The sequence below is a fragment of the Acanthochromis polyacanthus genome, chromosome 7, assembly GCF_021347895.1.
Source record: "Acanthochromis polyacanthus isolate Apoly-LR-REF ecotype Palm Island chromosome 7, KAUST_Apoly_ChrSc, whole genome shotgun sequence".
NCBI classification, from domain to species: domain Eukaryota; kingdom Metazoa; phylum Chordata; class Actinopteri; family Pomacentridae; genus Acanthochromis; species Acanthochromis polyacanthus.
In genome coordinates this window covers 11,453,296-11,468,131 of record NC_067119.1, presented here as the reverse complement: position 1 = coordinate 11,468,131, position 14,836 = coordinate 11,453,296, and the positions used below count along the sequence as shown (strand labels likewise).

The window sequence follows — 14,836 nt, the reverse complement described above, 5'->3', positions numbered from 1 at the left end:
GTGTGTATCTCTCTCTCTCTCTCTCTCTCTCTCTCTCTCTCTCTCTCTCTCTCTCTCTCTATATATATATATATATATATATATATATATATATATATATATATATATATATATATATATATATATATATATATATATATATATATATATACATATATGACCGCATGTCTTAAAATAACTTAAAAAAACATAAGTCAGTTCCAAACTGAAATAACTATTGTGATTTTTCTATTATATTCGCATTACAGACTCATGATACTGAACAAAATGATAATTTCAGATTTGCTGCTGACTACAGTTTTTGCTTTTTATGTGCAATTTAATACACAATATTATTCCACAGCGTTTAATGTAAGCTGCTCTGTTGCTGTGATGCGCTGTGGTTTTCAGTATAATACAATACAGTTGTGCACATGCACTTACATTGACATATTCAGGTGTCATTTAAGCTCACCTTAGTTCTGATTTGGGTTCATCCTTTCTGGGATGCTCGCTGCATTCATAGAAAGAACACAGTACAGCAGCCGGTGTAAGAAAATGATCAATACTTACATTGACTGGTCAGTGTGTACATTATTCCACCTGTGTGTCTGTTAATCGATGTATATTGATCAACTACAGCGGACTCAGACACATTCACAGACACACACAAATAGAATATACCTCTGAGGACCTTCACAGAAATAAGTCATTCCAGAGTTCTTTATTCTAACTTTAACCTTCCCCACTAAATATCTAACTCTGGTCTAACTCAAAAGATATTTCACCCTGGACTTTGAAATTTAGTCTTGAACCTCAAATTGCTGTTTTGAAGGTCCATCCTGAACTGAAGATGGGTCAAGATGAGTCATGTGTGTCCAAGGTCTAAAAATTCAGAGAGGTCCAGAAAAATATAGACACACTAGCAAACACACACAGAGTTAATATTTTGAACACACAGCACAGAAGGTGATAAGGAATGCAGGGACCTCATCCAATCATTAGGGGCTTGGACTGATTTTTAATCAGAAAATTATATAAAATGTGAAAGGCAGCAGAAAAACACATCATCCTCTGGCTTAACTAGCAAAGAGAGCATACCAAAGTTGTTGGACTAATAAGCCTGAGACCAAGGAGACTTACTGTAAAAACTATACATTCTCTGTTGGGCAATGTGAGCCTCTCTGTAGCTTAGTATTCAAATCAGAAAGAAACTGAAAGCTACAGCAGTAAAGCCACCTGTTCAATATTGTCTGGGTTCTCCTCATGCTGCCAAAACAGCTCTAACTCATGGAGGCATGACTTTACAAAACTGAAATCTGAAGGTGTCCTGTGGTACCGTTCATAAATGTGTTAGCAGAAGGTCCTGTAAGTCCCAGTTTTAAGGTGAAGCCTTCATGGATCTGATTTGTTTTTCAAACACATTCTATAGACGCTCAATTGGATTGACATCTGGGGAATTTGGAGGACAAATTAACACACTGAACTCATTCCTAAATGGTTTTGGCAAATGTGGCAGGGAGCATTATCCTGTTGAAAGAGGCAGCTACCATCAGGAAACACCATTCTCAGGCAGGCATGTATGTGGTCTGTAGCAATGCTTAAGTAGCTGCCGGCACATGTCAGTGTAACATCCACATGATGGGACTTAAGGTGTACTAGCATAATTGACAGCTCTTCCCCAGATAAGTTAATCATGTGGACCTGCTGCTCACATGACGTAAAAGAAAATTTGATTCATCAGACCAGGCCACCTTCTTTCACTGCATCATGATCCAGTTGTGACACTAATCTGCCCATTTATAGATGATTTCAGTGGCTGACAGGGTTCAGCATGTTCATTCTGTTTGCTCTGCCTCTACGTAACTACACACTCAGTGAGCTATGATGCAATGTGTGTTCTGGCAGCTTTCTACCATAGTCAGCATTAAGCTTTTCAGTTATTTGTCCGACAGTAGCTCTTCTACAAAAATGGACCTCATGTGCCAACCTCCATCCCCTGTGGTGCACATCACTGAGGTTTGGACGCTCATGAACCTGCTGCTAGTTAACTGGTTGTCCTGCTTTGGATCATTTTTGGTATTTTTGGCACTCCATAGCAGCAACACTTCACAAGACTTCTTGTTTCAAAGGTGATGTGATCCCAGTCATCAAGTCACCACAGTTTGGCCCTGATTGAGTAGCTGAGATTGTGGCTGCCCCTTTTTCCTGCATCCAACACCTCACCTTCAAGAAATGACTACTGAGTTGCTGTTTAATATCTTGATATAGGTACTATTGGAGCCATTTCAGTCGGCAACCAGTAAGTGATGCTGTGACCCAGTTACCTGCGTATTTAAAGGCCACACAAATTGACACAGGTGTGGCCCACACAGGGGGTCTATTGTTTTTGACCGTGACATAGTGTTGGAAAGACTTTGCTTTTTGTTAATATTAATAAACTCCAGAAGGTAAATAAAATGATGATGCATCTGTTCATAATTGTGAGTTTGGAAAATTTCTTTTTGTAAATATAAACTCTATTGGTGTTATTTATGTTATTTTTGGGCCACGACTGAGTACAAGAGCACGTCAAAGCAGCCAGAAGCCACACATTCTTTAACAGAACAAAGTGTACATCAACAGTTACCATTGCAACAAGATCATGAATGTTGTTCACTTTACCTGTAGCTGAAAATAAAATCTCTTAAAGTTAAATGCATGAAGAACTTCATCTGACATATTTGTTTGGCACTTTTCTATACAACCATAATGCGAAATCCCAGATATGGGGCATCCAGAAATGCAAACTACACACAACAGTGTTTGTATCTGTTAATCAAAACTGGTGTGACACCAGCAGACAATAAGGAGGGTCGTTCTTTGGTCTCACTGATTGGGCACACCTCTACAACACTCCGACTTTCTTCCTTTCTCATTGGACAGAATGCCTCCACTGAAGCCCCCAAAAGCCAGCATCTGATTGGACAAATGACACGCCAGTCCAACGTCAGCGCCCCCGCCTCTTTCATAGACTGATCTGTCGGCTGATGTGGAGCCAGAGAGGTGAGGACCAATCACAATCCTGCATTTTGACGGGGAAGTTTCCCGCGTGCACGAGGGTCTGGACTGTAGAATTTGTATTGCGCGTCCACGTGTGGTAGACGTTCAAGATCTCTACTATATGCAACTTGCAGTTTTAGGGCCTGGGTTAAAAGGAAAAAAAATCATCTGATCTTACCTTTAGTTAATACATTTCTGTTTGATGTGGATATTTGATACTGATGTTAAACAGAAACAATCAGCATGATAAATCAGTTCGAGAGGCATATTTCAAAAGAAGAGGTCTTGGAAACTTTCACACTTTATTATTATTCTCCCCTGTATGTTCTAATACATTCATTTTTCTAATAGTTTTGGCACATTCGTTTTAATTTATTTTCATGTGTTAAATTTATAATATACGAACGAAATTATGGACCCAGATTCAGCAGTACAATATACTTTAACTACAAAAACATTTTATTCATGCAAGTTCTTTCTATATAAATTATCAGATAGATAGATAGATAGATAGATAGATAGATAGATAGATAGATAGATAGATAGATCTCAGGTCTTGGCTCTAGTCAAACAATAATACTAATCAAATAAATGAGAGAAATGGTGACCTGTTGGCCCAAGAAATTGATAAAAATCTAGATAAAAACTAATAAAAACCTATATAAATACAGCCGCATTTGGCAGTAGCAGCACAGCAGGAAGTTCATAAGGGAATAGTGCAGGGATCATTCTTATTAATATTATTATTAATATGACTACTACTACTACTGCTAACAACAACAACAACAACAATAATGATGATAATAATAATAATAATCTGTTATGTGCTTTATGTTCTAAAATATTCACCTAATTCCATATATAAGATCATAGACTGTATACAGTCTATGTGTAGGATTCAGACTACAAATAAACATGTTGATATTAGACTTTGTAGATGATTAATCTTCTGGCTATACTACATTTATCAAATACCATAAATAAGATTAAGATTACAAATAGAAATATTGATGTGAGCATTGTAGATGATTAACTGAGAGATAGTTTCACTATCAATACAATCGTTTAATTATATATCACTAAAATGATTAATATATTTGGGACCCTTCTGTCCCTTTGTTAGATGCCTCTTGCGGAACTGTCCTTGTGTGTAACAGTCCAGGACGCTGTCGCTCTTGAACGAAACCGGCCGTGTTGCGTCATGACGTCGGGGCGGGGCCTGTCACTTTTCCTCCGCTGCCCCACGCTTTGCCTTTGACAGTGAGTCCTGCTGCTAGCTGTCGAGCACTTCCAGCCCACAGCCACTCACACTAAGCAGCTCTCCTGTGGGTTTAATCTACCAGCAGCAGGAGCAGTCAGTTTCTGAACAGCGCTGCGGGACTCGAGCTAACTGGTGTCTGAAAAAACAAAACAATAAAAACAAAACAAAAACGAGGAGGCAGCAAAGATGTCCAAAGACACGGAAGGAAAGAGCGAGAAAATCATGGACATGGAGACCAAGGTGCTGTGGTACCCGGACTCCAAGAGGAACACACAGATGGACAAGTTTAGGAAGCAGGTCAACGGGGACTACGGGCTTAATCTGGGTGAGTAGAGAGGAAGGAGGGAGGAGGGGGGAGGCAGACAAGCAGCCAGACAGAGGGAGTAGGTGTGTTGGAGGGAAGGCAAGTCGGATTTATTGAGCCTGCGAAGCTGCATCACACAGAGGCAGCGTTTCTGTCTGTCTGCTGCTTCCTCCCTCTGAACTACTGTAGCATTTTAAGCTAGCAGCTGAGAAACCAGTGCATCAGCTCTGCAGGTGCGCACGAGTGTTATTAATTATGGCCTCCCACATCGACAGCACCGCCTCCTCTCTAATAATTAGCTGTTTACTGCTGCAGCTCGGCTCTCTGGATCACACCCAGCTGCTGCAGAGCTGCCAGCCTGATGCAATTGTTTCTCTGATACCGTGACAGTCTAAACTAACAGGATTCTGCAGGAATGCTGGAGAACTTGGTCGGCCGCGTTCATAATGAATAAAAAGGAAGGCAGAGAGAAAGAGAGAGTTATGTAATTGAGGGTAGGCTGAAGCAGAAGTGTAGACCGCTATGACACATGTTTATGTGCAATGATGATATAATTAAAAATGGCAGCCTAGTGTTGACCATTTGTGGTAATTTCTTTCAGCCCTTAGATGCTTAAGTGAGTCAAAGAGTTACCCAGTGAAGTCATTCTCTTGCAATATCATTGCAATGAAAGGAATACATCATTTTCCAGCTATTCCTCAAAAAAACGTGTTTTTGATAGTTTTTCATTTTTAATTTTCAAGTTGCCTTTTATGCTTTTAAGGAAATTGTAATGCTTGTATTAGTACCCCAAGCTCTTTGTCCCTGATAATATCATACAAGAGGTGATGAAGTGCACAGATTTGGAAGGACGGAGAGAAGCAACAGCTGTAGTAAAAGAGTGGAATAATGTCAAGAAAATGGACATTGACATTCTTCTATTGCTGTTCAATGTAATGTTGTTTTTTTTCAATTATCAAAATGTGTTATAAAATGAAAAATAAACATATTTCAAACACGAAATCATTATTGTGTGGACAAAACATGTAATACATGCAATATACAAAATATTTTTCTCAACCAAAATGACAAAAATGACATGAAACCGCACTGATTCTTATCTGGGTCATTTCTGACCCACCTGTGGAAGAGGGTAGGGTCCAATCACTTCTGCATCTAAGGGTTAAAGTCACAAAAAAACAAAAATAGAAGGTCTTCTCCCCAGTTTTAAGGGTTTAACTATTAGCCATTTGCAATTATTTTGACAAATACTTTCATGACAATATGAGATTTTAGCGAGAGTGGTCATTTTTCCTTTCTTTTCTGGATGAAAAATCTAAAAATGTTTTGTTTTTTTATGTTGTCTGCACCAAACAAGCATACTCCCTTATTTATTGACAATATCAAATATTCTTAGTAAAATATTAATTATTTCTCCAGATAGGAAATTGTGTGCACTATCAGTTTTTACTACTCAGTGAAGAGTTTGTGCAATAATAGTATTTTCCTACATACATTCATAGAGTAATCCTGGCTGATGTCATTGATCTCCATATTCAGTGGATTCTGTGCAATTTTGAATTTCTACATATGGAATAATCGGTACAATATAAACAGCACTTATGTATGTTTTTGTATATTTTTATTTTCAACTTATATTCCAACTTTTTTGTGCTTTCCTCATTGTAGCTGCAACACTGCACATTTCCTTGCCAAGGAATAAATAAACTTTCTTTTTGTGAATTGTAGGCTGAGGCATCTCTGTTGTACCCCAGTGTTTCGTTCATGATGGAATTTAGTGATGAACCTTAGCTTTATCTTTAACAAATTGCAGCTCTTGCAAGTTTGATATCGAATGTAGACATTTTGCTTTTTGACCCAAGAAAAAAGAGGACTGAACACAGTATTCTTTTTTTCTGACATATTTAAAACCTTGCGTCTGCACCCTTAGAAATGATTAAATTATAGCAGCCTGAGAAGGGACCGTGACTGTTTGCTTTACAGCCCATAAAAGCTGAGTAGTAATTGTGTGTAATCATTGCTTAACCATCCTGAGTCATATGCCAAAAATACTGGGAGCGACTGCTTTAAATTGTGTTTGGCAATTACTTGGCCACTCTAAACTGTGCTTTTCCCTTCTATTAGTCACTTGGTGTTAAAGTCGCCAGTGCTTAGTGAACCTCCCCAAACAAGGGATTATTTTACAGTGTTCAGACAGTATTAAATGGAAACTGCTCACTGGAACCCAGATTCACTGATGATGTTAATCATTAATCAATAAATCTTGTGGAGATTATCCGTGATTTTAAGTGTATGTTTGTTAACAAAGAGAGTATTGTAGGAATTGCCTTTGCCTTCTGGTTTAATTGAGACTTATTAGTGGAGTCTAACATTAGGAAGGAAGCACGTAGTCTAGTTATTTTTCATTCTTTCATGTCTAATCTTTGTTGTGAATATGTATTTTTGTCCTCTAGTCAATTACAGTGATCTGTACCAGTGGTCTGTGGACAGCTACGCCGAGTTCTGGGCAGAAGTGTGGCGCTTCTGTGGAGTCGTCAGCTCCAAGCCATATGAAGAGGTGGGTCCAACCTGCTGTCATACTGTCAAAAAGTTTTGTTTAGGTTTCGGAAGTGGCTGGCAGAGTAGAGAAACTCATCATAAAGATCAAATAAATGACCGTCTTTTTACTGGCAGAGGTGTTATGGTGGTAATTTTCAACTTTGCCTGTAGAATATTAACTTCCTTGACTGTAATACGATTTTGTGCGTCACTATGAAACAGTTTCCCGTATTGGTTACAGACATGTGGTTGTAATGTGTAATTACTGGATCACATTAACATGTAGTACTATATTATAATAACAATATTAGGTCAAGTTTGTATTGAAGTGTTTCTATTTCAGAGCGTAATTCAGACATGCATAAATTCTTACTGTGTATTTTGGCTTCCTTAGCAACTTTCCAAAACGGTTTGTCCTAACTTGATACAAAACACCATGAATATATATATATATTTTTTAAATTTACATGAGCCACAGTCCATATATTAGTTGTATGTGCCCACTGTGTGCATCCATCTTGCGTTATTGTTGCGTCACATTGTCCTGCTCCTCGGATTATAATGTTGCTAGAAAAGACAGGGGAAAAAAAGAGCTGTGAAAATGTGCTCCCTGCATCACTGTTTTTCCTGAGAGGGTGTGAGCATTTCCCAACTTGTCCAAAATGTGAAAACTGTAAGGTCTACAATAGCATTTCTAACATTTTTAACCTATTTATTAGCATTGAAACTATAAGTATCATGCCAAGGCTACATTAAAAAGCCAGTTCATCCCCTGATTTTTAAATGATCTTAGTTTGTGTGCTCTTTGTTTCATTAACTGTATCCTTTTCATGTTGCTTAGATTCAGGATATAGCCATTCAGGTGGTGTAATAAATGTCTGAAGCTGTGCCGTGCTGTTGACCCACCCATTCTGTACACATGGATAAAATATTTCTCTTCAGTGCCTGCTTACATGCTCTTGCCCATGTAATCCTTTCTTATATTTGTCAAAGCACAAAGTAAACATGATATATAGGACAGGACAACAATAGTAGTCAGTCAGATGTTTTGCAAGTGTGGTGCATTGTGTTATTGTGCTTTGTCACCTTAAATTTTTATGACAAATTGTATTTCTTGCCGAAATTTTGTTTGTAATAAAATAACAAAAAAAAATAGTGGATAATTGATTCTCTAGTAGCAAAAATACAAATTTAATTCAGCTTTTTGATGTATCACTCTCCCCTATGTTCTTTTTGTGTGCTCCATTCCTGTAAACCAGGTGGTGGATGTCACCAAACGGATCTCAGACGCTCCAGAGTGGTTTAAAGGGGCTCGGCTCAACTACGCCGAGAACCTGCTCAAACATGCAGACCAGGACAAAGTGGCGCTCTATGCTGCAAGTAAGTAAAGTGATACGGTGTTGATTAAAGCAACAGTAAGTAGCATATGTGTATTAATATGGCAGATAATACTGCACCTTGGGTGATTGTTCTGTTGATCTCCAGAAGATGTCAATTCCTGCATCCTGGCATCCTTTTTGACAAGAATTTACATTGAAGACTCTTTCATATCCAAGTGAAAAACAGTTCCTACAAAATAGAATTAATTAATTAAAAATAAGTGATTGTGTAATTCTCTAAAGTGACTCATTCTAATTCAACACAGGTTCAGCCAAGTGCAAGAAGTCACACAATAAAGAAAATGGAGATTATTTGAGTGCAGGGAATTTGTCTAAAGTGACTATAGTAAAAAAAACTCCTTTATCTGGAAAGTTCAGTCACTGTTGAATCTGCACACTTGGCTATAACTGCACTATGAGGACAAAAAAAATCCCACATTTTTGAAAAGCTCAAGTGCTGAGATGGATACAGGAACATTTCCAAGTCAATGGATTTCTCATGCAGCACAGATAAATTCATCAGTAAGAAATGGAATAAATGCAACACAAAGAGACTATTGAAGGTGGCCACCAAGACACTTATGACTACCCTGAAGGAGTTACAATCTTCAGCAGCTCAAATGGGAGAGACTGTGCAGAAAACAACTATTGCCTGTTCCTTACCACTTCAATCTTTATATGAAAGTGGCAAAGAGAAAACCACTGTTGAAAAAGCTCCTATTATATCCCGACTAGAGTTCACCAGAAGGCATGCAGGAGACTCTGAAGTCAATTAGAAGAACGTTCTTTAGTCTGATGAGACCGAAGTTTAGCTTTTTGGCCTTCCGACTAGACACTGTATTTGGCTGTCACCAATAGCAGTATTTCATCACAAACACACCTGAAGCATGGTGGTGGCAGCATCATCATCATCGCGTGGGGATGCTTGTCGGCACCAAACCTTCAAAGTCTTCTAAAGGTAGAGGATCAAATGACAGCCTGATACAGGTTGAGAGAACTGTGACTTTGGAGGAGAATTGTTTTCCACCAAGACACCTGAAACTTACAGCCAAAGCTACACAGTAATGATTTAAAGACAATAAGGGAAATGTTCTGGGGTGGCTGAATGAAGTGACAAATCCTTGTCATAAAGGCCAAATTAAATTGACCATGATCCAATGCTGAAAAGCAGTAAAAAGGGAAAACTTCCAAGGGGGTTAAAAACTCTTATAGGCACTGTATTCTCCCTCATATGCACATGCTGTAATCATGCAGAGCCAGTTACAGTTATTGTTGTTGATTTCAGTTTGCTCTTTGTGCATTCTAATGTTTTCTGCTTCTCCCCATGATAAACTATAACCAGCTGTGGTTTCCTCCTCCCATTCCTCTGTGTTAGTCATTGTGACTAGAGTTTTTCCACCACTTGTCACACAGATTGCGTTACTTGGTGCTTTACTGCGTCTTTAAATATTGTTTTTGCAAACGATGTCAACGGAAGGATAGTTACCGTGGGAACATAATAAGAACAGAGCTGAGGGTGGAGCTGAGCGCCGGATCGATGCAGCGATGTATGCAAGGCCTCTTACGTCACTTCATTATTAGATTAACTGCTGCCCCCTTCCCGACCTCTGAGGACTGTCAGATACTAATGGATAGGCCCTTCTTTATCGCTGTGTGTGTCTGTGAGGGCACAAGCACACAACCTCCCTCAAGAGTCGCAATGTAATTATGACAAGACCCATTGGTCACAATGCTGTGGAGCCTTTGTAAATGTCAGTAAACTATTACTTAGAGAGATAATGGCTCCTTTCCTGTGTGCCTCTGTTTGACCACATTATCTCTCTCTATTTGTGTCTCTGGTCTTTTTCATGTCTCTAAGATGTGGATTTCTTAGACTTCACTGACATTTAACCTACCCAGAAATCCACGTTTTCACACAATTCACAAAGGGATACCCAAAAGCATAAATTTCCCAACTCGAGTCAGATATCATTTATTGTTGGCGTAACTTTCTGGACTGTACATAGTTATCTGTATTTTTGAGTAATGTTGTTTTCTGTTTCTGTCTGCCAGCGGAGGCGAATGAGGAGATTGTGAAGGTGACGTTCGGGGAGCTGAGGCGTGACGTGGCGTTGTTTGCAGCGGCCATGAGGAAGATGGGCATCCAGACTGGAGACAGAGTCGTAGGTGAGTCTCAGGTTTATGGCTCTTTGTCTTGCAAGAGAGAGCATTTACTGGCATTAGCATTTTACATATTTATCAGCCAAGGTTGCAGAATGACATTTTTAGCCAGTACCAGGTCTGAAGACATAGAAAACTAAAATATTAGTGTCACATCTGTCACACTGTTGCCCCTTTTCTGTTTTCAAAAATATAAATTCAGTATTTTTCATGATGTTTGGATCAAACAGCCACTGAAATTAAAGTGTGGGCCAGAGCTAGCTTGAAACCAATGTACCTGAATGCACACTTGTCTGCAGAACTGCCTCTACTGCCTAACATCAGTCTGCACAAAGACTACCACAAATGCCTTATAATTGGATCAAATTTTGACGTCTTCAACCAAATTAGTTTGAAAGTAAATGCAGTAATATCCTTAAATTTTATTCACCGATTAGCCATCGCATTACACCCACCTGAGTAATATTGTGTAGGTCCCCCTTGTGCTGCCAAAATTGAACAGGCCTGTCAGAAAAAGGACACAGGATCTGTTATTGTGTTTGTCACCAGAATATTGTCAGTCCTATGGCTTGTAGCTGGGTATCTGTGGATTGACTTGTTCTGATGTGTATGGCAGATGCTCAGTCAGATTCACATTTGGGGAATTTGGACACCAAGTCAACACCTTCAGCTCTGTGTTGTTTTTGTCAAGCCATTCCTAAACAGCTTTCGCATGTGGGTTGGCGCATTGTTCTGCTCAGTGAAGCAGCTAACATGATATGCTATATGGAGATGTACTTGGCGGCAAAATTCTTTAGGTTGGGGGTTTGTGCCGAAGTAACATCACATGAATGAACATTGCAATGTAACGAGATGATCAGTGTTCTTCACTTCACCTCTCAGTGGTTTTAATGTTGTGGCTAGTAAATGTACACAACATCAGAAATAACCAAAAGACAAACTAGTGAAATGGTTATCAGAAAAATAAATGGACTATCTTTTTCATGTTTGGAAACCTTCATTTTTAATTTACACAGACACAGTGAAATTGAATTATCTAACTTTATTTAACTAGTTTTCACATCTTATTTATAAATGAAAGTAAACACATATAGTATTATTTGTAAAAAAAAAAATGAAGCACTGGTCTGTAGCACTGCTCCTTTTTAGGGAGACTTGGGGAGTTGCTTTTCCTCATTGCTCGCTATTTTGCATTGCACCTGCTGTGCACTGACCTTGTCTACTTTGTGTGTTAATTTATTTTTAGGAGATACAGTGCCTCGAGCTAAAACTATTTATTTACATGATCAACATTCACCTGTTTGTACTCATTTGTCAAATATAGTCTGAAAACTCTACCAAGATGTGTGAAAACTATGGAATTTTGAAATGGAACATGTCTTGGAAACCTGATGTTTGATTTTTTTTTTCTCCCTCCCTGATGTATTTGTTTGTAGCCCTTTATCTTTTTTTGCATCCTCTCTATTGCTTTTAACTCTTCTGTCCTCCTCTGAAGGCTGTTACAGCATGAGCTCTGTATGGATGTTCTATGTGCTCACTGCTAAGAAGAGCTGGTTGTTTTGGCACTAGTCAAGCGCTTTCTGAATGTCGCCATTTATTTCTTCGAAGTCCATGTTTGTGGAGGGAGGAATGGCTTCAGTCCATTCATACAGACACACACATTCATACTTGGGATCTCAGCAGTACAACCTGCTACTGAGCAATGCCATGACTGCAATCTTTACAGTTTCAATGCCTGTCATAGATATTTCTCCACCCATTTTGTGATCAGTACATTTGCTTCAAGTGTCAAATCCTTCTCAGAGCTTATCTGTGTCACCTTTGTAGCTTGTTGCCACATTTCTTTCTGTGGAAACACCTGTTGAGTTAGTAGCGCTGCTCAGCTATCTGGGTGCAGTTACTTTAGGGTTCTCATGGGTTTTCTGATCTGAAAATACACTCCCTTGTGAAGAATAGTGAATTCAATAAAGAATAGTTTGATTATTCAGCTGTTATAAAGACTCCAACTATTGTGTTCCAGTCAATATAATGGGTTTAAACCTTCTGAAATGTGTAAGATTAGTCCAAAATTTGCAGTGTGGTAAGCTAGTGTGGGTATTAATGTATCCTGAGTACTAGTCATGTGGTAAAGTTTAGATCTACGTGTTCAGAAACCTATAATGCAAACATGATATTCCATGCAACAATTTTCCACTAGTCGCCATGAAAGTTGTTGATCAATCCTTCTGTTACAGGGAGGTTCATACAATGCCTAAAAAGTGCAGCTACAAATGCTAAGATGCGCTGTCTTATCTATTATCATCTCAGTTTCATCCTATGTTGTCTGCCTCATTTCCAGCCACAACACAGCAATGTGTATTGATCTGTTTGTGCTGTGTCAGTGTTAAGGGTTTCAGTTACTCAGGGCTTGTGAAGTCTTTCCTTTTATGTTATGAAACATGCTTCTATTTCTCACCAAATAGACCAATGTATGTAAGATTTCTTGCTATAGACTTTATTTTGTCTTGATGAATATGACAGAGATCAGTGTTTGGTGCTTCCAGGAAATGCTTGTTTGTAGGAGGAGCTCTCACCCAGGAATTTGGCAAAAGGTTTAGGTGTAAAATCTGTGCAGCGATAAGTGTAGGGGGAGCATTCTGACCTCTGTGAACAGCTGCTATAGTTTTACCAAAATTAGTTTTCTTTGGTTACTTAAAATGATAGCAGCTGTATTCTAAGAAATAATCTCCACAAATCAAGGCACCTTAATTCCCGGACTGTCATATGTCTAAATACTTTCCTGCTTTTATTTTGAAGCATAAATGTGGAAAAAAAAATCTATGTCTGCTAAAATCCTTCGAGCTAGTCTGTCGATGAATGAACAAGGTGTGTAAGAAAGTTTGTGCGTCTGCGTGCTCAGAGCCAAGATGGATGTAGCAGGAGGGGAATCCATTAACTAAATGACTTAAGCTCTGTGGGAATCTCATTAGAAGGACGAGAAAGATGGAGGGGAGCAACAGAAACACAGGGAGAGGGGCTACTTCATGCCTCCCCCTTCCGTTCTCCCCTTTACTTTACTTGCATATCTAAACACAAATCTTTGTGTGGGTGTGTTTGACTGTGTGGACTTACTGTTGTGTGTTAGAGACAGAGATGTCCTTGTACCCAGGTTGTAACTAAAATGTCTTGTCGGTGTCCGTAATCCTGGAGATATATGAGCACTTAGCTGATGAAGCCAGCCATGCTTTATAGCAGAACATGACCCAAGCTCACACACACGCGCACACACACACACACACATATGTACTCTCCGATTCATGCACTTTTTAGTTTCATTGCTATTCTCCTTGGGCTTATCGTCTTCAACATCACTTCCATCCTGTTAGTAAGCCTGTATGTAGTCATGGCCAGCATTCATTTAAAGGAAAATGCAGAGTCTTTTATTTACCATTAATACACTCACTGTTCATCCGTAGCCTTTTTCTTTTGACCAGTATGAACGCAGAGTCAATAATATATTTTAAAAAAAACAGTGCAACATTTAGCGTTTAAAAGTTTTTCGATTTCAAATCAAAATTCTGATTTCACACAACCTAGTTTAGCTCGTCCGACCCCATTTTTAAACTGTTGTGGCAGTGATTTTACAAATTCATGCCGCACTCCTTGTATGACAGTCACACATTTGATGGTGTCTTACATGGTAGTGCACATTTTAAATCCGTTTACTGCTCAGTGAATATTAAACTGAAGCTTGACTTTTAAAAATTTATATTGCAAGTCAAATTGCAATATTTGTTTAGATATTTTCTGCACCTTGTTCAGCCCTGGCAGTGATAAAATGTGAAAAACCGTGAAAGGAACAAATAGAGTTGCTTAAAAAATACAAATTTCAGCAGTAGAATTCTAACACGGGTTGCAGCTTATGTATTTGAGCAAAAGGGACACTTACATTTTAGTGCACTTCATTTACCGAAGTAGGTGTTAAATAGTAATAATAATGGAAGTAACTTTCATTCATATCATCATTCCTTGTTTAAAATCATTTAAAATTGCTGTACAATCCTAGTTTGTTTGGTGTTTAGTGAGTTTGAAGAGTAAGAGTGAATGCAGACAAAAACAACACAGTAGGACAAACTTAACAAGGCTTTGCACAAGGCATTCAACAAATATGTACCCCATAGATGACAGAAAAGA

At 38.7% G+C, this 14,836-nt stretch overlaps 1 protein-coding gene across 1 annotated transcript in view; it reads left to right on the top strand.

The window, feature by feature from the left end:
- Positions 1–4,258: 4,258 nt before the first annotated feature.
- The window catches only part of aacs (acetoacetyl-CoA synthetase), a 49,174-nt gene continuing 38,596 nt past the window's right edge, over positions 4,259–14,836 (top strand). Inside the window, exons 1-4 of the mRNA XM_051950745.1 lie at positions 4,259–4,607; positions 7,040–7,143; positions 8,384–8,504; positions 10,556–10,669. Of these exons, the coding sequence (XP_051806705.1) occupies positions 4,469–4,607; positions 7,040–7,143; positions 8,384–8,504; positions 10,556–10,669 (478 nt within the window). The 5' untranslated portion in view covers positions 4,259–4,468. The remainder of the gene's footprint in view (positions 4,608–7,039; positions 7,144–8,383; positions 8,505–10,555; positions 10,670–14,836) is intronic.